The 23,898-nt window shown below is 42.4% G+C and overlaps 1 protein-coding gene across 1 annotated transcript in view; it reads left to right on the top strand.

The window, feature by feature from the left end:
• The window catches only part of LOC143298024 (zinc finger MYM-type protein 3-like), a 38,334-nt gene extending 14,436 nt beyond the window's left edge, over positions 1–23,898 (top strand). Inside the window, exons 11-20 of the mRNA XM_076610685.1 lie at positions 426–502; positions 2,280–2,454; positions 4,398–4,576; positions 7,578–7,710; positions 9,402–9,596; positions 10,579–11,007; positions 14,612–14,737; positions 15,802–16,059; positions 18,577–18,706; positions 20,500–23,898. Of these exons, the coding sequence (XP_076466800.1) occupies positions 426–502; positions 2,280–2,454; positions 4,398–4,576; positions 7,578–7,710; positions 9,402–9,596; positions 10,579–11,007; positions 14,612–14,737; positions 15,802–16,059; positions 18,577–18,706; positions 20,500–20,689 (1,892 nt within the window). The 3' untranslated portion in view covers positions 20,690–23,898. The remainder of the gene's footprint in view (positions 1–425; positions 503–2,279; positions 2,455–4,397; positions 4,577–7,577; positions 7,711–9,401; positions 9,597–10,578; positions 11,008–14,611; positions 14,738–15,801; positions 16,060–18,576; positions 18,707–20,499) is intronic.

The raw sequence follows: 23,898 nt of genomic DNA, 5'->3' as shown, positions 1-23,898 counted from the left end.
ACCCCCGGAAATGGAGTATGGCTGCCTACATGGTGGGGTAAATAAACAAAATGGTCATACATGTAAAGTGTTACATGAAATGACTGATGAGCGCCCATTGGCAGTCGGCTCTGCCCAGTTAGGCAGGCTGTTGTGCAAATGACCCTGAGTTTGTAAAGTGCTTAGAGCTTGGTCTCCAACTGAGGATAGGTGCTATATAAGTATAAATATCATCATCATTCAGTTGTGCTCAGGAAGATGGCACGATACCATTGAACTATACAAGTAAAATCTTTTTGATTCTCTGTTGCATTGTTTCATATATATATATATATATAGAGAGAGAGAGATATATAGATATATAGATAGATATATTTAGATATATATAGAACTTGTATCAAGGAAAACCGAAGCCTCAGTGTTGTGTGCGGTGTGTGTGCGTACAGGCAGTCAGACGGTGAATATCAAGAACAGCACAGGGGCCCCGCTGGTCATCAGTGGGGGGACAACTCCTTCAGGGAAGGTAACTATTGTCATGCTCCGATTTTCACCAGATAAAACACTGGGCTGGTGTCAGATCTCTTTTAAGAGAGACGGATAAGTAACCCCTACCCAACTCATATCTGACACCCAGACAACATAAACACAGACAATAGCTAAACGAAAAGTTCAGTATATACATAAGCCCCAGACCAAGCTACAGCTATTTTCAATTTCTCTGCATAAACAGACAAGTAGTTTGCATAGGACAGGTAACAGACCCCTGCAGGAGTCTGCACCAGTGGGTCATGGTAAGCGTGTCAGACTAAATGTAATTTTGGTGTCATATACTGTACCATGTCAAACTGATGCAAACTAGGCCTATTGGTTTGCTCTGCTTGGCCAAATTTCGCGCGGCTAACAGTGAAAAGACGGGCCCACCCGCTCTCAGCCAATCAAACGCCTCTAAAAACTCCTCCTTTCAAGCAGGAAATTTTCTGTGTCACGGTAAGCATGTGATACTAAACATAATTTTGTCATGGTAAGCATGTCAGATGAAGCGTGATTCTATGCAGGAAATTTCCCATGTCATGGTAAGCATGTCAAGCCGCGCGAAATTTGGCCAAGCAGAGCAAACCAGTAGGCCTAGTTTGCATCAGTTTGACATGATAAGTATATTTAACACCAAACATGGAGTATAATACAAACTCCTCCTGTTGAGCAGGAAATTTTCTGTGTCACAGTAAGCATGTCAGACTAATTGTAATTCTATGCAGGAAATTTCCCATGTCAAGGTAGGCATGTCAGATTAAAAGTAATTTTAAGCAGGAAATTTCCCGTGTCACGGTAAGCATGTCAGGTGAAATGTAATTTTAAACAGGAAATTTCTTGTGTCACAGTAAGTATGTCAGGTTAAATATAATTTTAAGCAGGAAATTTTCTTTGTCACGGTGTTCGGGAAAGCATGTCAGGTTAAATGTAATTTTAAGCAGGAAATTTCCTGTTTCATGGTAAGTATGTCAGACTGAATGTAATTTTAAACAGGAAATTTCCTGTGTCACGGTAAGCATGTCAGACTACAAGTAATTTTAAGCAAGAAATTTCCAGTGTCATGGTAAGCATGTTAGGTTAAATGTTATTTTAAGCAGGTAGGTTTCTGTGTCACGGGAAGCAGTTCAGATTAAATGTAATTTTAAGCAAGCAATTTCCTGTGTCACGGTAAGCATGTTAGGTTAAATTGATTTTAAGCAGGTAAGTTGCTTTGTCACTGTAGGCGTGTCAGACTAATTGTAATTTTAAACAGGAAATTTCCATTGTCATGGTAAGCATATCGATTAAATGTAATTCAAAACAGGAATTTTTTTCTGTATCACCGTAAGCATGTCAGGTTAAATGTAATTTAAAGCAGGAAATTTTTTCTGTGTCGCGGTAAGCATATCAGGTTAAATGTAATTTAAAGCAGGAAATTTTTTCCATGTCATGGTGAGCATGTCAGGTCAAACATTATTTTAGCAGGAAATTTAGTGCTATTGTAAAGCGCATAGAGCTTCAAGAATATGCGCTATAGCAAGAAATCTTAATAAATAAATTTTTAAAAAATTCCTGTGTCAAAGTAAGCATTTCAGATTAAATGTGATTTTTTTTTTTTTCTTTTTCACACTGTAAACATGTCAGGTAACATGATTTTCAGCTGGAAATTTTCTGTGTCATGGTAAGCATGTCAGGTTAAACGTAACTTTAAACATGAAATCACCTGTTTCATCTGTGCATGTTGGTTTGGTGTGTGCGTTCCCCCCCCCCCACCCCCTCAACCCCACCAGGCCAGCGCCAGCACCGGCACCAGCCCAGCGAACGGCACCCCTCCTGCCCCCCAGATCATCATCCAGCCCCCGGCTCCCAAGGCGGTGAAGAACAAGTCCCTGCTGTGCAAGCCCTTCACCCAGACTAAGGCCACCTCCTGTCGGCCACACGCCCAGAGCAAAGAGTGCCAGACAGGTGTGGACCATAATAACGATAATCGTTAATAAAAAAAAAAAAAGAGAGAAAGGAAATGATGATAACAATATGTCATCCACTTCCACCCCCTCCCCCTGCCCAGAACAGAGAGTGCCAGACAGGTGTGGACAATGATCATAATCATTAAAAAAAAAAAAAAGGAAATGATGGTAACAATAATTATGTCATCCCTCCCCCTGCCCAGAGCAGAGAGTGCCAGACAGATGTGAACAATTATTGTGATAATGACAATGATAATCATGGTTATAATGGTAATGATGATAATCGTGATAAAGATAATCTGCCACCCCCCCCACCCCCCTCTACCCATAGCAAAGAGTGCCAGACAGGTGTGGGCAGTGATCATGATGATAATCATGATCATAATGATAATGATGTTCCACCCCCCTCTACCCAGAGCAAAAGAGTGCCAGACAAGTGTGGGAAGTGATCATGATTATGATGATGATGATAATAATTTGCCCCCACCCCCACCCCCCTTTACCCATTGCAAAGAGTGCCAGACAAGTGTGGGCAGTGATCATGATTATGATGATGATAATCATGATGATAATAAGAAGAATGTGCCACCCCCCCTCTATGAAGAGCAAAGAGTGCGAGACAGGTGTGGACAATGATCGTAGTGATAATGATAATCATGATCATAATGATAATGATGGTAATATTGATGTGCCACCCCACTCGCCCTCTACCCAGAGCAAAGGGTGTCAGACAGGTGTGGACAAATAATTGTGGTAATGATGATGATAATGATAATATTCATGATAATCATGATGATAATAATAATAATATTGTGCCTCTACCCAGAGTAAAGAGTACCAGACAGGTGTGGACAATGATCATGATTATAAAGATAATGATAATAATGATAATAATGTGCCACCCCCCTCTACCCGGAACAGAGAGTGACAAGACAGGTGTAGATAATGACAATAATGATGACAATCATGATAATGATAATAATGTGCCACCCCCCTCTACCCAGAGTGGAGAGTGACAGACAGGTGTGGATAATTACAACATTGATGATGATGATAATGTGCCACCCCCCTCTACCCAGAGCGGAGAGTGACAGACAGGTGTGGATAATTACAACAATGATGATGATGATAATTTGCCATCCTCCTCTACCCAGAGTGGAGAGTGACAGACAGGCTTGGATAAATACGATGATGATGATGATAATGTGCCACCCCCCTCTACCCAGAGCGGAGAGTGACAGACAGGTGTGGATAATTACAACAACGATGATGATGATGATGATAATGTGCCACCCCCCTCTACCTAGAGTGGAGAGTGACAGACAGGCGTGGATAATTACAACAATGATGATGATGATGATAATGTGCCACCCCCCTCTACCCAGAGCAGAGAGTGACAGACAGGTGTGGATAATTACAACAATGATGATGATGATAATGTGCCACCCCCCTCTACCCAGAGCGGAGAGTGACAGACAGGTGTGGATAATGATAAAAATGATGATGATAATGATAATGCGCTACCCCCTCTTTCCAGAGCAGAGAGTGACGGACAGGTTTGGAAGGCGATAGTTATAATAATAATCTTTCAAGTCTGGCCTTAAAACCCACCTCTTCACAAGATAGCCTCCTTTCCCAGCCTCTTCCTTGTCTTCAGTTTCTTCAGTTTTAGAATTATGCATGCGTGTGAATGACTGGAGTGAAAGCGCTTTGATTTGTCTCTGCACAAGATTCAGCGCTGTATAAATACTAGCATTATTATTATTATTATGATAATAATGATAATAAAAGGAATAGTTGTAGTAGTATGCCCACCCCCCACCTCCTTCCCGCCCCCCTCAGCCCCTGCAGATGTGGTGCAGTGTAGGTGGATTTGTTTGAACGTAGCAACACTTCCTCCGTGAGGAACTGAAACTGATGACGGCCTGTTGTTGGTTCCAGACAAGGTGGAGGAGAAGCCAGCCCTGATCCCGGTCCCCGTGCCCATCTACATGCCGGCGCCCATGGCCATGTACTCTGCCCCCGCCCCCACACCCATCTTCATCCCCATCCCCATCCCTGTTCCCGTCTTCATCCCCACCACACGCAAGTCGGCCAACGGCATCATGAAACAGATCCAGGTAAGGGATGAGTGATGCTGGAACTGGTTTCTGTGTGGGGCTGTAGTCGTAATGAGGCTTTGGTTTAATCCATTCAACCCTTGGGAGGTTACAGCCTTGTTTTTCTTCCAAATTATGTGTAAACACATCCAGAAATACCGTAGAAGTTTGTTCGCTTTCCTTACGGTTGATGCATATGGCATATTCAGGAACATGAAAACCATTTTAATGATTTTGACCTCAGAGCATTGCTCAGGTGGGGGATGTGGGTTGGGGCTGAATAAGTTAAACAATATTTTATTCAGAACTTGTCACAATACATCATAGTCATAGATAGCTGACAGGTTTTCACACACCACCCACAGAACTGGAGGAATCTGGTGAACTGTTCTTGTGCGCAGTTCCCCAAAGACTCTTCAGAGAGTTAAGGGAGAAGAAGAAGAATAGTCCTACATTTTATCGTTTCTCATGATTGGTGTGTATTTTGATCTCTTCAATGTACAGTTATCCACAGATGGTGAAAGGTTAGAAGTTTCCAGGGTTACTGTTACCAGTCTAAGCAGATATGCAGGGTGTCTTTGAAAGACTGACTGATGTTGTTTGTGTGCATGTGTTGTTATTGCTTGCTGTGTTCAGCAGAGTGCACACAGAGGAAACTTGAAAATATTTTGAATTGACATGACTTCCAAGGCTGGCATTGTTGTATATGGTCAATAACAATCTTAATTGTAATACAGTATATTGTTATATTAGATGTAACTTTAGAGGTGGGGGGGGGATGTCCTTGTTATTGTAAGTAACTCAGTATTTATCATTCTCTTAAATGTAAAATTGTGTGTGCATGCATGTTTATTTGTGAACCTGTCAGAGTGGATTTTTTCCAGGGGACAACCTTTTTGTTGCCTTGGGTTGTTGTTTTTTTTCAGTGTGGCCAGTGTATGCTGCACATGGGCCTTTTGTTTATTGTCTCATCTGAATGGCTAGATGCTCACTTAGAGTTTTAGAAGTTAAACTTGGGAGAAAGGGCAAGACCAGGACTCAAACCCAGATCCTCATGGACACTGAACAGACTGATAAGTATCTTCATGATTCTCACACCTTCCTCCTTTTCTTTCCCCTGTGGGGATGCCGGGGGTCTTTCAGTATAAATAGCATCCCCACCTTCTGGAAATTCTGTGCTAGAAATTTCCTCTTTTCTGTCACTCTCTTTGTTTCTGCCTTTTTTCTATCTTTACTGTTGTCTCTTTTTTCTGCCTTCGCAGTCCATTCCCCTTTCTTTTTTCAAGCAAGCCTTGACACTTTTTTCTCTTTTCCGCAGTCTGTGATGTACTATCTGTGCTGTTTTGCTCTGGCGATGGGTAGTTAGATGTAAACACTGGGATGGGCACTAGCTGCTCATTCTGCAGTGTTATTTGCCTATGTGGCCTTTTTTATGTATTTTTTGTTTGGCTTTGAAGTATTGTTTTTTTTTCCTTGTTTACGATTTTTTGTAATCTGGGGATGATGAATTAAGCGGAATGGTTGGCGTCCTCAGCATGGCCTAGTCTTATTTGCCATAAGGAGCTAAATGGTTGGGATACTGTGTCATGAACTGTGTTTTGTGGGTTTGTCTTAGTGTTTTTTTGTAAATGTGACAGTTTTGTGTTGACGCGGTTGAGCATTTGTATGGTTTGGCAGTCCTGATATGGCCCTATGCGGTCGGCTGGACTATAAGCAACAAGAATAAGAGTAAATCCTCCTTTTCTTGAATGTAAAAAGGCTGAGGAAGGAAAAGAAAGGACGGAGATGATGTGGGTGTGTTCAGTGAACCAGCTGTTACAATTTCACCGTAATTTGTTACACTTGATAATAGTTTATTCTGACGTTTCACCAACATCAAAATTGTTCTGCCATGTTCATTTTTGGCTACATAGCATGGTCACATGTTTTCCTGTCGTAACATTACCCAAACACTCCATACTTAATGATCACGAGGCCAGGGCATTCACTACTAAACCTTGGTTTTACGTGATGATGCTCAGCTAATCATGTGCATGTTTGCGTTGAAACAGCATTGAGTGGACTAGTCAGCTTAATCGTTTGCCTGAACAAGAGAGAATGTGGCTAAATCAAGCTGCGTCTTGGACAGCGTCTGTGCCCATTTGCTGATGTGGCTTGGAGTCCGAGTGTTCCTACCAAATTCAAAATGTTCAGGGGCCATATTCATGGGGACTGACTTACGTATGTCGAGCGTAAAGCAAAACCTCTGGAATTGAACGTCAAACCTCTGCCGCAGCAAAAGTCGGTATTCATAGAACGACTGGACTTCTCACAAGTAGTTCTTGACAACGCCTTTGTTCTTATTTAAGAAAGGGGTTTTCCCGAATAAGCTCCCCTGTGAGCATGTTTGTCAGCTGCTGCACGGAGTGAAATTAACGCTTGGTTTGTTCAGCCTGGAGTTGATTGGTTTGTTGTGTCAGGAAGGCAACACTAAGACGTGTGATCGTGCAGCATGCACGTGGTTGACAAACTCCAACGAAGTCGCTGTCATGTTTTGAAGCACCAGTGTGTGTGTGCGCACGCGTATGTGTGTGTGTATGTATAGATGTAATCATAATTTTTATGTATTATGTTTCTTCTTGTTGTATTTTAATGAAAGGCACAATAGAAACTAAACTGTTATTATTATCGTCGTCATCATCATTATCATCATCATCATCATCATCATATTAGCTTCTAGAAGGTGCATTCTAGTTGACTGTAATACTTAACAAAATTAAACGCGTCATTTGTCTTTGACAAAGTCTGTGCGTACAAAGTGTAGTCCAGTGAAATGACTAAATTTCAGCCTAAATTTTTTAGCCTGCGTCCAGACTTGGACTTCGTCCACCATGAATATCAACTTTCAATAGATTGTATCGGACAACACGTTTAGTCCGGACGTTTCCATTTACAACCACCCCATGAATACGACCCCAGGACTACCAAATTTCCTGATTGTTCCTACAAACTTTTGACAAGGGTTGGCATCTGCATGTTGCAGGAAATCATGGACCAGACTCCATCAGACCCTCTGGAAGTGGAGCTGCTCCAGATGGCAGCCGCTGTGTCAGGGGAGGCCACCCTCAACCCGGAAAGTGACACAGACGAGGAGACCCTGCCAGAAGTCAGCAGCAGTCAGTATCTATGTGTGTGTGTGTGTTCGTGTGTGTGTTCATGTTCAAGTGTGTGTGTGTGTGCATTCATGTGTGTGCTTATGTTCAAGTGTGTGTGTGTGTGTACCAGTATTCTCTGTTTTGCATTTGCTGTTTGGTAGTGGAATTACTGGGGTTTTTTCACAACAGATTTCTGTGTGTGAAATCCAGGCTGCTCTCTCTGTGGTGAACATGTTGTTACAGAGCTTCACCATCCTTTTTTTTTTTTTTTTTCTCTGCCTGCAAGTGTATTTGTTTTCCTATTTAAGTGGATTTTTCTACAGAACTTTGCTAAGGACAACCCTTTCATTGCTGTGGGTTCTTTTATGTGTGCATTCTACACATGGGGCTTCGGTTTATTGTCTCATTCAAATGACTGGCGACCAGACCACTACTCAAGGTCTAGTGGAGGGGAAGAAGATACTGGTGAGTGTGGGACTGGAACCTGCACGCTTAGATTCTCTTGCTTCCTAGACGGACCGCGTTACCACTTGGCCACCATTCCACATGAAGTGGGGTGATAAAATGGCACTTTCAGTCACATTATTCTGACATAAACTTGCAGCAGGGGAGAAGGTGAGGAGGAGGGAGAGTGTGTGGTGGGGAGGGATGTTCAACACTCACCAACACTAGTAGCAGAAGCATAGAGAAAAAAAAATTCTGTCACTTTATTCACAGGTGGGGGTGGGTGGGGTTCATAATGATAATAATAATGGTATTTATATAGCACTGAATCTTGTGCAAAGACAAATCAAAGCGCTTTCGCACCAGTCATTCACACGCATGCATAACTAAAACTGGAGAAACTAAAGACAAGGAAGAGGCAGGGAAGGGAGGCTATTTTGGGAAGAGGTGGGTTTTAAGGCCAGACTTGAAAGAGCTGAGTATGGAGACTTGACGAAGCGAAAGAGGAAGTTCATTCCAATTGCAAGGTCCAGAGACAGAGAAAGAACGGGTTGAGGGGGCAACATGAAACGCAAAAGCAGTGTATACACAACAAGAAAACTAACCTCACAAAGTTCATTGGTTTCAGGGGTAAACTAAACTCCTGTCAACAGCACTTTCTGTCTGCACTCTGGGTGGGACAGCAGCACGGTGACAGCATCCGTCTGTCAAAGGCGCCACAAGTCATGACGCTGGTTGATGATCAGCTGCATGAAGTCATACTGGTATAGCTCTGCTGCTGTTGGCCAGTGTGTTTAAAACTTTAATCCTGCACTCACAGTCAAGAGTTTTGTTGGCAGGATATGGGACAGACTGCCCTCATTTCATCATTACCGCACATCAGAATGCCAACATTCGAACCTGAATGACCAAACAGAATGTGACAGCGCCCCCTACCCTACCCACCCGACACCCCCCAAATTTTTGGCATTCAGACCAAAATAGTCACTGACAACAAAGTTGCAGTATACACCAACGGCCAGTACTTCTCTGAAGACAGTAACTGGTGAGGTGATAATGCTCACATCCTTTCTTTTTTTTTTCTTCTTTTTTTGTATTACTTCATCATAATAATTGCAATAATTATAATTATACACATAACGTACTCATTGCAATGTATTCCTTTTTTATTTATGTGTTGGGATTTTTTTTGTGTCTGTGTGTGTGTGTGTGTGTGATTTTTATTTTTAATGCTCACATTGTCCTCCCATGTTCTTCTTCTGCGGCAGAATCCAGAAAGAGGTCACTGCCTGTGGACAACAACGACGAAGACAACATCGATGACGATGGTGGCAACGCCGATGTGATGCCGCTGACGAACCGGAAGGAGGACGGGGAGGAGGACATGCTGTCCATGGCCCTCAGGATGGCCGAGGAAATCACAGACCTGGAGGATGCCGTGCAGGCGGTACCTGTCAGCTCAGGTGCGATGATTCATCAGAACATTTTGTTGTTGTTGTTGTTTCTGGTTTTTATTAGGAAGGCAGTCACTAAATTCTTGTCCTTTTCCACAAGTGGTTCCTGTAGTTCAGGGGTGATGATTCATCAGAAGTTTTGTTGTTGTTTTTGTTTTGTTAGGAAGGCAGTCACTGAATTCTTGTCCTTTTCCACAGGTGTTTCCTGTAGTTCAGGTGTGACGGGGTGTTTTAACTACACATACTTTACCATGACCCTCTAGTGCATACTTCGGCAGGAAGTCCCAGTTCCTGTCCTGTACAAACTATTACCAATTTCCTCTTCTTTTTTTAAAATTTATTTGTTGTTGTTTTTCTTTGTTGTTATTTTCTTATTGTAGAAAGGAAATCACTAATACTTAATACTAATTTTTTTCCACAGGGGGTGTTTATTTATTAAATCATAAGGCTAACAACTTTGTCATTTTTTAAATCATAAAGGCTAGCAACTTTGTCATTTATTAAATCATAAGGCTAACAACTTTGCTATTTATTCAATCATAAAGCTAACAGATTTGTTATTTATTGAATCATAAGGCTAACTACTTTGTTATTTATTAAATGATAAGGTCAAGAACTAGATCATTTATTGAATCATAACTCTAACAACTTTATTTTTTATTCAGTCATAAACTTAATTACTCTTTGAGCCATAAGACTGACAACTTTATTAAAATGTTAGGTGAATTTCGTGTTGAGAATTTGATTATTTATTACATCATAACACTAACATGTTTATTTTACATTCAGCCATACACTTTATTGTTCATTGAGCCGTCAGACTGACAACTTTTTTAAAGTGTTAAGTAAAGTTCCCATGGCAAGTTTTTTGAATGAATAAACTTTGTTATTCATTGAACCATAAGCCTGACAACTTATCAGAAGTGTTAGGTAAAGTTCGCATGGCAGGTTTCTTAGATGACTTTTTTTCTCTTCTTTTCCTTGTTTAAAGCTCCCACTCTGCCTGAGACGACAAGCATGGGGTCCATGTCTGAAGAGCCCCTACAGGAGGACTTGAGAATACTCCGACACACAAGGCGAAACACTCGTGGCGGGGGCCGAGGCAAGCGCCAGCGCCTTCAGGAGCCTGTAGTGGAGCAAGCGGCAGTGCCACAACAACCAGTGGCACCCCCGCCAGACACGGCCTACCACCTCAAGTTCACGTACGGAGTGAACGCTTGGAGACACTGGGTTATGATGAAAAACGCTCAGATCGACCAGAGCAGAACTGTGGGGACTGGGAGGGCGAAGATGTTCAAAACTGACATTCTGCAGTGCACGGCAGACGAACTGAACTTCTCACTGTGTCTTTTCGTCAAGGAAGTTCGAAAGCCTAACGGGGACGAGTACTCGCCGGACAGCGTTTACTATCTGACCCTTGGTTAGTATGATAGTTGTGTCCAGCTTTGCACGTATTATAGTCAGTCATGTCTATGACCATCAGGGCAGCAAAGAAGGCAACTGCTGTCCAGAGTATCTGGGCTAGAATTTGATTATAGTGCAGAATGCCTTGCCCAAGTTACATCCCCACTCTCTCAGCCAAGAGGGTTTTAGGACAGACAACGCTGGGATGTTCCCAAAGGCCAACTCGCCCCTCAAGGCTGCAGCACTAAGAGCCAGTGCAATCTTGCCTCCTAGTTTGAGAGTCATAGTCCTTCACAAGACTAAGACCATCAGGACAGCAGAGGAGGCAACTTCTGTCCCGGCGATATGTGCTATGTATGAAAGTCAGTTATGGCTAACTAAGACCTGTATGGCTTTAGGACAGCGAGGAGGCAACTGCTGTCACAACTGTCTGTGCTGTTTATGATAATTGTGTCCAGCTAAGGCCATTAGCACAGCAGAAGAGGCAACTGCTGTATCGACTGTCAGGGCTGTGTATGATAATTGTGTCTAAAACCATCAGGACAGCAGAGGAAGCAGCTGAGAAGTCAGCTTTCTGTCCCAACTAACTGGGCTAAATTTTGATTATAATGCAGGGACTCTTGCCCAAGTTACATTCCCACTCTCTCAGCCAAGAGGGTTTTAGGACAGTTGGCATTGGAATACTTGGGTTTTGAATTGGATTGATGGATGAAAGGAGGTGTGGGATAGTGGGGTTGTCTTGGGACGAAACTTTTATGTAGAATCTGTGTTAACTCTTTCCGGACGAAGGAATGCTCACGCATTCCTTCACAAAACGTATTCGGTTTCGGACGAAGGAATGGAATAGCATTCTCCGAAAGTAAAATTCCATCATGCGCTGTACACGTGATTTTGTGATTAGCCAAGCAGAGTGCGCTATTCTGGGTCACTCCACAATCGAACAGTATGATTGGTTAATATGGGATGTGTGGCCTGTCTCGCACACACGCTGACAAAGTCACTGACCGGTCGTCTGCTCGCGTGCCAGCCTGTTAGCAAAGCGGCCTCTTCTCGGAATGTTGTGAAGCGAACAAGGCAGTGACGGCAATGTTTTAGGGTTGCCGAAGTACTTGAAATGCTACAAACTGAAGGGTCGGACATTGAAGAGGTGGATGATGACGACGAAGAAAGCGAATTTAATGCAGAAAGCGAGCATGGGTATGGTGATTCGGGGCGAAAAATTGGCAGTATTTTCTACATATGGCAAAACTGTAAAAATAAGATGAGAAATTTGATTTTTTTTACATGTAATAGCTCAACACGTAATAAACCAGTTCTGAAAGTTTCATCTTCTTACACAGTATTTTGTATTTTTTGTAATTTTTTTCCTAACCCTTACAAATGGGCCGTCTGTGGGGAGGGAGAAAGGGAGAAAACTTGTCGTCCCGAGTGAGTTAACTGCGTATTATAGAAGTTGTCTCTGTTCAATTTGGTCTCTTTCTCTTTGTGTGTGTTTCTCAAATGCATCAAGGGAAGTGTATTTTGATGTCTGATCCTTTATTCTGGTGGTTTTGATCACTCTGTCATCCAAAAGAAGGGACGGGATGGGAGACAAAAAATGAAAATGTTCTCTTCCCATACTCTCTGACTCCCCCCAATAATTATTATTCTATGAACCATGGATAGCAGTAGTTATATGCAATGCTGAAAAATATTGAAGGAAAATTGAAGATCATTAAGTTGCAAAGTTTGTATTATTGGTATAACTTATCATTTGGCTGCAAAGTTTGTGTTGTTGATATGTCTTCATCATTTAGCTGTAAAGTTTGTGTTGTTGATAGTGTCTTCATCATTTAGCTGTAAAGTTTGTGTAGTTGATATGTCTTCATCACTTAACTGTAAAGTTTGTGTAGTTGATATTTCTTCATCACTTAGCTGTGAAGTTTGTGTTGTTAATATGTGTCTTCATCATCTAGCTGTAAAGTTTGTGTTGTTGATATGTCTTCATCATTTAGCTGTAAAGTTTGTGTTGTTGATATGTCTTTATCATTTAGCTGTAAAGTTTGTGTAGCTGATACGCTACATCATTTAGTGGCAAAGTTTGTGTTGTTGATATGTCTTCATCATTTAGCTGTAAAGTTTGCGTTTTTGATATGTCTTCATCATTTTGCTGCAGAATCTCTTATTCAGAGATGCCAAATGTTACGATTTTGCTGTATTTTGTTACACTCAGTAGCAGTTTGTTCCGACATTACACCAATGTCAAAATTGTTCTGACAAGTTCATTTTTAACTACATAGTATGGTCACATGCTGTCCTGTCATCATTACCCAGCTGCTCTAGACCTATCTATTATGAGGCCAGGGCAGTCACTACTAATTTTGGTCTCACATAATGATGCTCAGCTAATCACGTGCGTGTTTACATTGAAAACAGCATTGAGTGAGCCAGTCAGCTTAATAGCAGTTACACCATGTTGCAGGTGGGCCCAAGTGTTTGTATGCCTTGTAGGTAAAATGTACGTTTACTGATGTGGCTCGGATTCCGAGTGTTCCTGCCAAATTCAAAATGTTCCAGCCTTCTTCTTCTTCTTCTTCTTCTTCTTCTGCGTTCACTCGTATGCACACGAGTGGGCTTTTACGTGTATGACTGTTTTTACCCCGCCATGTAGGCAGCCATACTCCATTTTCGGGGGGGGTGCATGCTGGGCATGTTCTTGTTTCCATAACCCACCGAACGCTGACATGGATTACAGGATCTTTAACGTGCGTATTTGATCTTCTGCTTGCATATACACACGAAGGGGGTTCAGGCACTAGCAGGCCTGCACATATGTTGACCTGGGAGATCGTAAAAATCTCCACCCTTTACCCACCAGGCGCCGTCACCGTGATTCGAACCCGGGATCCTCAGATTGAAAGTCCAACGCTTTAACCACTCGGCTATTGCGCCCGTCAAAATGTTCCAACCAAATTTCCTGACTGTTCCTACAAACACTTTACAGGGGTTGGCATCTCTGTGTGTGCTGTTGTTTTCCTTGTGCTTAAAAAGGCAGCATCGTTATACATCTTCTTCTTCTTATTATTCTTATTCTTCTTCTGCGTTCGTGGGCTGCAACTCCCACGTTCACTCACATGTACACGAGTGGGCTTTTACGTGCATGACCATTTTTACTCCGCCATGTAGGCAGCCATACTCCGCTTTCGGGGGTGTGCATGCTGGGTATGTTCTTGTTTCCATAACACACCGAACACTGACATGGATTACAGGATCTTTAACGTGCATATTTGATCTTCTGCTTGCATATATACACACGAAGGGGGTTTAGGCACTAGCAGGTCTGCACATATGTTGACCTGGGAGATCGTAAAAATCTCCACCCTTTACCCACCAGGCGCCGTCACCGTGATTCGAACCCGGGACCCTCAGATTGAAAGTCCAACGTTTTAACCACTCGGCTATTGCGCCCGTCAAAATGTTCCAACCAAATTTCCTGACTGTTCCTACAAACACTTTACAGGGGTTGGCATCTCTGTGTATGCTGTTGTTTTCCTTGTGCTTAAAAAGGCAGCATCGTTATACACCTAATTACAATGCTTTAACCCATGTGAAATGTGACAAGGCTTGCCGTGTGTGGTCAGGCCTTCAGCAGTACCTGTATGAGAACGGGCGAATTGACAACATTTTTGCTGACCACTACTACGAGCCGTTCACGAAGCGTTTGTCAGAGATCCTGTCCTTATGCAAACCAAAGTTCAACAGTGCAGGTGAGCAAATGAGATGGGAGACTCTTGAGTTGTTTGTATGAAATTATTTCCTCTTTTTTTTCTTTTCTTTTTTTTCTTAAAAAAATTTTTTTTTTTTTTTAATCATGTCATTTCAGTGGTGTTCCTCTCGCACCTAACATTCTAAATTGCCCCATATTCAGCTGTACTTTGGCTCAATCTGTTGTGGTCCTAGTGCTTATAGTTCACAGGGATCTGACAGTTTTAGTGGCAGGTTTCCTTGAGACCACACACACCAATGTCCAACAAGACTGTGTGTTTCCATTCCAGGTCAGATGGTGTGACCAATCAGAAACCTTGTATTTTCATTCCAGGTCAGATGGTGTGACCAGTCAGAAACCTTGTGTTTCCATTCTAGGTCAGATGGTATGAGTAATCAGAAACCTTGTGTGTGACCAATCAGAAACCTTGTGTTTCCATTCCAGGTCAGATGGTGTGACCAATCAGAAACCTTGTGTTTCCATTCCAGGTCAGATGGTGTGACCAATCAGAAACCTTGTGTTTCCATTCTAGGTCAGATGGTGTGAATAATCAGAAACCTTGTGTTTCCATTCTAGGTCAGATGGTGTGAATAATCAGAAACCTTGTGTGTGACCAGTCAGAAACCTTGTGTTTCCATTCTAGGTCAGATGGTGTGAATAATCAGAAACCTTGTGTTTCCATTCTAGGTCAGATGGTGTGAATAATCAGAAACCTTGTGTGTGACCAGTCAGAAACCTTGTGTTTCCATTCTAGGTCAGATGGTGTGAATAATCAGAAACCTTGTGTTTCCATTCTAGGTCAGATGGTGTGAATAATCAGAAACCTTGTGTGTGACCAGTCAGAAACCTTGTGTTTCCATTCTAGGTCAGATGGTGTGAATAATCAGAAACCTTGTGTTTCCATTCTAGGTCAGATGGTGTGAATAATCAGAAACCTTGTGTGTGACCAGTCAGAAACCTTGTGTTTCCATTCTAGGTCAGACGGTGTGAATAATCACAGACCATGTGTTTCCATTCCAGATTGGATGGTGTGACCATTCAGAAACCATGTAGTTTCCGTTCCAGGTCAGATGGTGTGCCGCATAGAGGAGGAGCACCTGTGGGAGTGCAAGCAGCTGGGAGCGCACTCCCCATACGTGCTGCTCAACACGCTGATCTACTTCCACACCAAGTACTTCATGCTGAAGACCCCTGAGGACCACCTGAAGCTGTCCTTCTGCCACATCCTCAAGTACTGGAAGAAGGGGACCGCCGCAGTGAAGGGAGGGCAGGCGCCACGAAGCGTCTCGCTGCGGTACTACAGCGTCAGCAGTGCAAGAAAAGGTGATTGTAGTGATATGAATGATGGTAATGTACATTTGTGTAGCGCCCTTCAGGTAATTGTGTGATATAAATGATGATAATGTACATTTGTGTAGTGCCCTTTCAGGTAACTGTAATATGAATGATGGTTATGTACATTTGCGTAGCAGCCTTTCAGGTAACTGTAATATAAAGGATGATAACGTACATTTGTGTAGCGCCCTTTCTCTCTGAAAGCTCAAGGTGCTTTACATGAAAGAAAAAGTTACAAATTACGTGAAATGCTCACGACCACTCTTTCTTACGCCCCCACTCCCATCAGAAACTTTGTCTCATTCCTGATACATGCAGAGTGAATTTATTTACCGAGTGTGTTTACAGATAGGTATTGAAAAGATTAGTTTTCAGTGAAGAGCAAAAAGGCAGCGATGGAGTCAGATGAACAGATATGATGTGGAAGGTTGCTTCAGATATGAGGAGCAGCAAAGTGCAAAGAGCATTGACCACAGGTTGTTGTATAGACAGAGGGAATTTTCAGAGGGTAACAAGAGGAAGAGCGGAGAGTTCTTGAAGGAGTGTAAGCGCTGATAAGGTTAAAAAAAAAAAAAAAAAAAAAAGATAGGTCCAGTGGAGTAGAAAACAGAAAAGCAGAGACACACAGCTTTGTATTTAATTGAACCCAGCTCTGTTGTGTAAACAGAATGAGAGGTCATTCTGTTGCATTATTACTCTGTCACAACATATATATGTCAAATTCAGACTGCTGTACTCAGGGAGAACATGTCACTACAGTGCAGCACCACTCTTTGCTGTTGGTTGTTGTGTTTTTGTCTTTTTTCTGCCTGAAAGTGTATTTGTTTTCCTATTTAACAGAGTTTTCTGTGGAATTATGCTGGGGAAAACAAAGATTTCTTTCACTTGATCTTTATTAGAATGAAAATCGTTGTCATTGGAAAGTTGTAGATTTGTAACAATCTTTTTTTTTGTTTTTTGTTGTTGTTTTTTTGTATCATTTGTTTGAAAATTCTTGTCATTGACTTAAAATTTGTGAACACAGAAATCAGTACTGAAGAAAGTGTTGATGAATTCAGATTTGTGGTTGAAGTAGTTTTTTGGTGTTTTTTTTTTGTTGGTTTGTTTGTTTGTTTTTCAAGAAACTCTCGTGAGATTAGCAATTTAGTACAGTTTGACTTTAAAGTGATGCACAAGACATTCTACCCAAGTGTGGGGAACATAGAAATGGGTGTTAGGAGTGGATTGGGCCATGCCTTCCTTTGCCGAACCCTAGACACATTGGATATGAATTTACTGCCCTTTGGCTGTAACAAGGTGATGGGACTTTAACAACCACATTAACCTTCATTTCTGTGTAAGGGACATTTACAACCACATTAACCAACATTTCTGTGTGTAAGGGACTTTAACAACCACATTAACCTTCATTTCTGTGTAAGTGTAAGGGACTTCAACAACCACATTAACCTTTATTTCTGTGTAAGGGACTTTAACAACCACATTAACCTTCATTTCTGTGTAAGGGACTTTAACAACCACATTAACCTTCATTTCTGTGTAAGTGTAAGGGACTTTAACAATTACATTAACCTTCATTTCTGTGTAAGTGTAAGGGACTTTAACAACCACATTAACCTTCATTTCAGTGTAAGTGTAAGGGTCTTTAACAACCACATTAACCTTCATTTCTGTGTAAGTGTAAGGGACTTTGACAACCACATTAACCTTCATTTCTGTGTAAGTGTAAGGGACTTTAACAACCACATTAACCTTCATTTCTGTGTAAGGGACTTTGACAACCACATTAACCTTCATTTCTGTGTAAGAGTAAGGGACTTTAACAACCACATTAACCTTCATTTCTGTGTAAGTGTAAGGGACTTTAACAACCACATTAACCTTCATTTCTGTGTAAGTGTAAGGGACTTTAACAACCACATTAACCTTCATTTCAGTGTAAGGGACTTTAACAACCACATTAACCTTCATTTCTGTGTAAGTGTAAGGGACTTTAACAACACATTAACCTTCATTTCTGTGTAAGTGTAAGGGACTTTAACAACCACATTAACCTTCATTTCTGTGTAAGTGTAAGGGACTTTAACAACCACATTAACCTTTATTTCTGTGTAAGGGACTTTAACAACCACATTAACCTTCATTTCTGTGTAAGGGACTTTAACAACCACATTAACCTTCATTTCTGTGTAAGTGTAAGGGACTTTAACAACCACATTAACCTTTATTTCTGTGTAAGGGACTTTAACAACCACATTAACCTTCATTTCTGTGTAAGGGACTTTAACAACCACATTAACCTTCATTTCTGTGTAAGTGTAAGGGACTTTAACAACCACATTAACCTTTATTTCTGTGTAAGGGACTTTAACAACCACATTAACCTTCATTTCTGTGTAACAGTAAGGGACTTTAACAACCATATTAACCTTCATTTCTGTGTAAGTGTAATCAAGCAGCAGGAATCCCTGAAAACAGACATGTTACAAACATGGTACGTTTCAGATGCATCTGCAACAGTGAGCATGACAAAACGAGGCAGTAGAGATGGCATTCCAGTGTATGAGGTGGTGGAGAATCAGTTGAATCCTCTCCGGTGCCCTGTCAAGCTCTACGAGTTCTTCCTGTCCAAATGGTCAGTCGGTCACTGATTGGTCTGCGTGTGTCAAGAAAAAAAGGAGGGAGTGGGGGGCAGGGCATGAGGATGGGTGGGTGGGCAGGGGGGGGGGGCGGAAACTTGAAGCAAAATCCTTACTAATCTTTGTGTATGTGTGATAGAGGAGGAGTGTGTAGTGTTACGTACAATTATAATGCATGTCACTTCTCTGTGTGTGTTTGGGATGGAGGGGGGTACTTGTACAACTGTTTACCTGTGTGCATGTTCTGTTTGTGTTTGTGTTTTGGATGGAGAGGGGTACTTGTACAACTGTTTACCTGTGTGCATGTCCTGTCTGTGTGTGTGTGTGTGGAATGGGGGAGGGATTTGTACAACTGTTTACCTGTGTGCATGTCCTGTCTGTGTGTGTGTGTGGAATGGGGGAGGGATTTGTACAACTGCTTACCTGTGTGCATGTCCTGTCTGTGTGTGTGTGTGTGGAATGGGGGAGGGATTTGTACAACTGTTTACCTGTGTGTATGTCCTGTCTGTGTGTGTGTTTTGGATGGAGGGGGGTACTTGTACAACTGTTTACCTGTGTGCATGTCCTGTCTGTGTGTGTGTTTTGGATGGAGGGGGGTACTTGTACAACTGTTTACCTGTGTGCATGTCCTGTCTGTGTGTGTGTTTTGGATGGAGGGGGGTACTTGTACAACTGTTTACCTGTGTGCATGTCCTGTCTGTGTGTGTGTTTGGGATGGAGGGGGGGATTTGTACAACTGTTTACCTGTGTGCATGTCCTGTCTGTATGTGTGTGTGTGTTTGGAATGGGGGAGGGATTTGTACAACTGTTTACCTGTGTGCATGTCCTGTCTGTGTGTGTGTGGAATGGGGGAGGGATTTGTACAACTGTTTACCTGTGTGTATGTCCTGTCTGTGTGTGTGTTTGGGATGGAGGGGGGGATTTGTACAACTGTTTACCTGTGTGTATGTCCTGTCTGTGTGTGTGTTTGGGATGGAGGGGGGGATTTGTACAACTGTTTACCTGTGTGTATGTCCTGTCTGTGTGTGTGTTTTGGATGGAGGCGGGTACTTGTACAACTGTTTACCTGTGTGCATGTCCTGTCTGTGTGTGTGTTTTGGATGGAGGCGGGTATTTGTACAACTGTTTACCTGTGTGCATGTCCTGTCTGTATGTGTGTTTGGGATGGAGGGGGGGATTTGTACAACTGTTTACCTGTGTGCATGTCCTGTCTGTGTGTGTGTTTGGGATGGAGGGGGGTACTTGTACAACTGTTTACCTGAGTGCATGTTCTGTCTGTGTGTGTGTTTGGGATGGAGGGGGGAGATTTGTACAGCTGTTTACCTGTGTGCATGTTCTATCTCTGTGTGTGTTTGGGGTGGGGTGGGGGGCTTGTGCAACTGTGTGCCTTTGTGCATTTATTGCCTGTTTGTGGGGGAGGGGCTTGTACAGTTGTGGACATATGTGCATTTTGTCTGTATGTGTGTTTGGGATGGAGGAGGGTACACCAGGTACACTTGGTAATAAAGACATTTTCTGCTCTGTTCTGTTCTATTTTATATTTGTGTCTGTACCTTTTATGTACTATCTCCCCACCCCCAATATTCCTTGTAACTCTGCTACACTGGGCAATGAAGACTTACGTACTCAAGTCTATTCTGTTCTGTTCTATCCCTGGTTTCTGTTTGTGCAGCCCACTCTTGGTAATAAAGACATATTCTATCCCAACCTATCCTACCCTGTCCTTCTCTCTTCTGTTCTGTTCTATTCCATTCCATTCTATCCGATGCTCTCTGCTGTTCTCGTGCAGTCCGGAGAGCATCAAGAACCGGAGCGACATTTTCTACCCAGTGCCGGAGCGGAGCTGTGTGCCGGACAGTCCGGTGTGGTACTCCGCCATGCCCCTGAGCGAGGAGGTCATGACCCGCATGCTGACACGCATTCTGCTCGTCCGAGAGATTCAGGAGGCTCACCTGCACGCCCATCCCATCTTCGTTTAAGTTTGTGAAGGGCGCGCTGAGCGTACTCGTGTACTGTACCGTAGTGTGTCCTGTGTCAGGATTCATTGCATCCAGATTGTATCGTCCACTTCCTCGGCAGAGTTCTAGACTGAGTTGTTGAGGTGCGTGGTGAAGAAGAACAGTGGTTTTTAGACATGGGGACAGTGCTTTAGCCATTCCATGTGCCTCAAGCTGGACAAATTCTCAATGATACAGATTTAATTAACGTTTTGGGGGTTGAGTGGGAAGGGGGTGGGGGTGTGTGCCAAAGACACATTTATGCAGCAGTTTGGAAGAATGCCAGCATCACGTTTATGCACCATTCAGATTACTAAGGGACCTGTCGTTTTTCAGGGGGGTTTTGGAGGGTCCTTTTTGTTTTTTTCTTGTTTGCCAGTGAGCAAGGATGTTGTCTTTTGATCCTATGTTGTGGACTTAATTGTCTTTGCTCAATACCATGCTTGTGTTTGAAAGTACCAGTAGTTTAACAGTGACTCTCAGCAGGCATGTCACTGTTCTGCTGTCTGGTATGTTAAAAAAATAAATGAATAAAAAGGAACTGGTGTGGGAAGGACATGAATATGTTATGTTGGTGTGAATATGTTAGCATATATATGTATACACAGTCTTATGAGCCACATACCTTGTGGATACACACTCACATTGACACACAAGGTACCACTGAACACAAAAATTACAGCGCAGGGTCTCCTGTAGTGAGTGGCCTGACAGTGATAGCTCTATAAGGACTGCTGACACTGGGACTTCCAACAGAAGAAACCTTGGTGTGGCAGTATGGGGGGACTCAGGGGGGGGCATGTTCAGTTTCAGTTTCTCAAGGAGGAGTCGCTGCATTCAAACAAATCCATACACTCTACATCACATCTGCTAGGCAAATGCCTGACCAGCAGCATGACCCATCACGCTTGGTCTGGCCTTGAGTGCTTGAATATATATTTGTGCACCTGTCAGATTGGATGTCTTTTACAGAATTTTACCAGAGGACAACCCTTTTGATGATATGGTTTCCTTTTTCAGTGTGCATATGGGACCTCGATTTATAGTCTCATCCGAATGACTAAATGCTCAGTTTGATTTTCCAGCCAAACATGGGAGAAAGGGAGAGACCAGGAATCAAACCCAGACCCTCACAAACACAGGAGTGGCCAGTCAGTGTCTTAACTCTCTCCATACGAACGGCGAAAGAGACGACGTTAACAGCGTTTCATCCCAGTTACCATCATCAAAATATTGCAAGCAGAACGCTCTTATACTGAAGAGGTGAATGTTGACAAAGAATACTACAGTTCTGACAACGGAAGCTAAAGGTTGGCTCATTCAGACACCCACTGGACATCTGAGGGGTCTGTGTAGAAGAGAAGAGAGGACTGGCCGTACTGAGTGAGTTAAGCATTCAGCCACTGTCCTAATTTGATGTTAGAGGGGAGGGGCAGGGGGCATTGTGGGACCAGTGCCACTGTGAGAACACAGATTAAACATAAAAAAGCAAACTTACTCCGAAAATTCTGTTTGTCTGTGGATGCTGCATGGGGTTGGGGAGACAGGAATGTGGGAGCTTGGTGTGATATTAAAATAGAATCTTCATCAAAAGAAGTTAAAAGTAGCAAAAGTTCACTTATAGACCTGTGTGTTTATCTTTGTGTCAATATAAAAAGTGAAGACTGCTATCAACGTCAATGCTAAACAGACTGCCTCTTTATAAGACTGGTGCTTAGTTTTTCATTGATTTCTCATTAACTGGAAGTGACGTCTTTCTAATTCTTTTGTTCTTTGTTTTTTCTTTTTCGTTTTTTTGTTGTTTTTTTTTTTTTATGGGCTTGGGTTTGTTTGTGGAAGATTTATCATGAAAAGTGTGCAAAGTTCTCCTTGAATGAAGCATGGCTTTTTTGTTGTTGTTGTTGTCATGTGTTGTGGGAACACTCAGGTCTGCTGATGATTTTTCATGATGTCATACCGTAACCAGGCTGCTTTGAAATATGTAAGGAGGAATTTTGTTTAATGTCCCGTCACACATATCGGTGATTGAAGACATTTTGTTAAAGTATTTATGAATACATCTGAGTATTATCGGTTAGAAGGGGTGGGAGATGTGGATGAATGGAGGGTTGGGAGAAACTGGGCAAATGAGGGTAAAAATGTGGGTGAAATTTGGAAGAAAAAACAACAACAAAACAACTCTAAATACAGTTACAGGAAATTACTTAAAGGACTTCGTAATATGTAAGTGTTGTGTCGAGTGAGGGAAGAGGGGAGGGGTGGGGGGACAAAGACAACATCAGCTGGTTGACTCTTCAGTCCATGCAGCCTAACAGCTGAGAAATGACAGTGTGCTGTGGAGTCACAAATTGCAAACTCTGATGTTGGTCAGCTAACATGTTTGACCCATCAACTTGACACACTAATTTCCATTTCTTTCCTTTGCATGGTTTAGATTGTGTGCATGCACTTCTGCCCATGCATCCAGACACACGCATATGCATGCGCACACACACATGCGCACACACACACGGACATGCACACACACAAACACAGTGGTGAGCACAGTGGGTGTTTCTGTTGATTTTTATGCATGACCAGATTCATCTTTTTTACTTTCTTTCTCTTCAATTTTGAACAAAATCCATGTACAGTTGAGGGAAAAGTTGCCCACAGGGTCATTTTTCAGTCAGAGTTCGGGGAAATAGACATTTTCACAATGTACTACGTTGTGGGGGACATTGTGGCAGAGTCAGGGTTGGACTTCCTGATCCAGTGATCAAGAGTTCAAGGCCATGTGCGAGGAATGGTGTTGTTATGTACTTGGGAAAGGCACTGTGCTTCAATTTTTCCTCAGTTCACTCAGTTGTGAATGAGTTGGGTATTTGACTAAGGTCAGGAAACGTTTAAAGGGGTGGAAGGAAAAGATGGGGCTCCTCCCTTATTATGCCAAGTTCTAGATACAGTAAATATGGATTCACTGCCTGCCCCTGGGGCCTTGAAAGGTTATGGGGCCTTAACCTTCCTGCTATTTTGTAGAGGCAGTGTTTAGTGTTTAGCGTTATATTTGATGATTTTATTTGTTACCAAGCAGAAGTAACATCTACAAATAAGTTGAGAAACTAAGCATTTTCTTTTTTATTCTTTTTTTCTCAGGTTCTTTTTGTTTGTTTGCGTTATCTTGTTCTTCAAGTTTTTGTGTGTGTTTTTTT

This window comes from Babylonia areolata, chromosome 23 (assembly GCF_041734735.1).
Source record: "Babylonia areolata isolate BAREFJ2019XMU chromosome 23, ASM4173473v1, whole genome shotgun sequence".
Classification (NCBI taxonomy): domain Eukaryota; kingdom Metazoa; phylum Mollusca; class Gastropoda; order Neogastropoda; family Buccinidae; genus Babylonia; species Babylonia areolata.
Note: the sequence above shows the minus strand (reverse complement) of the source record. Positions and strands in the feature narration are given on the sequence as shown.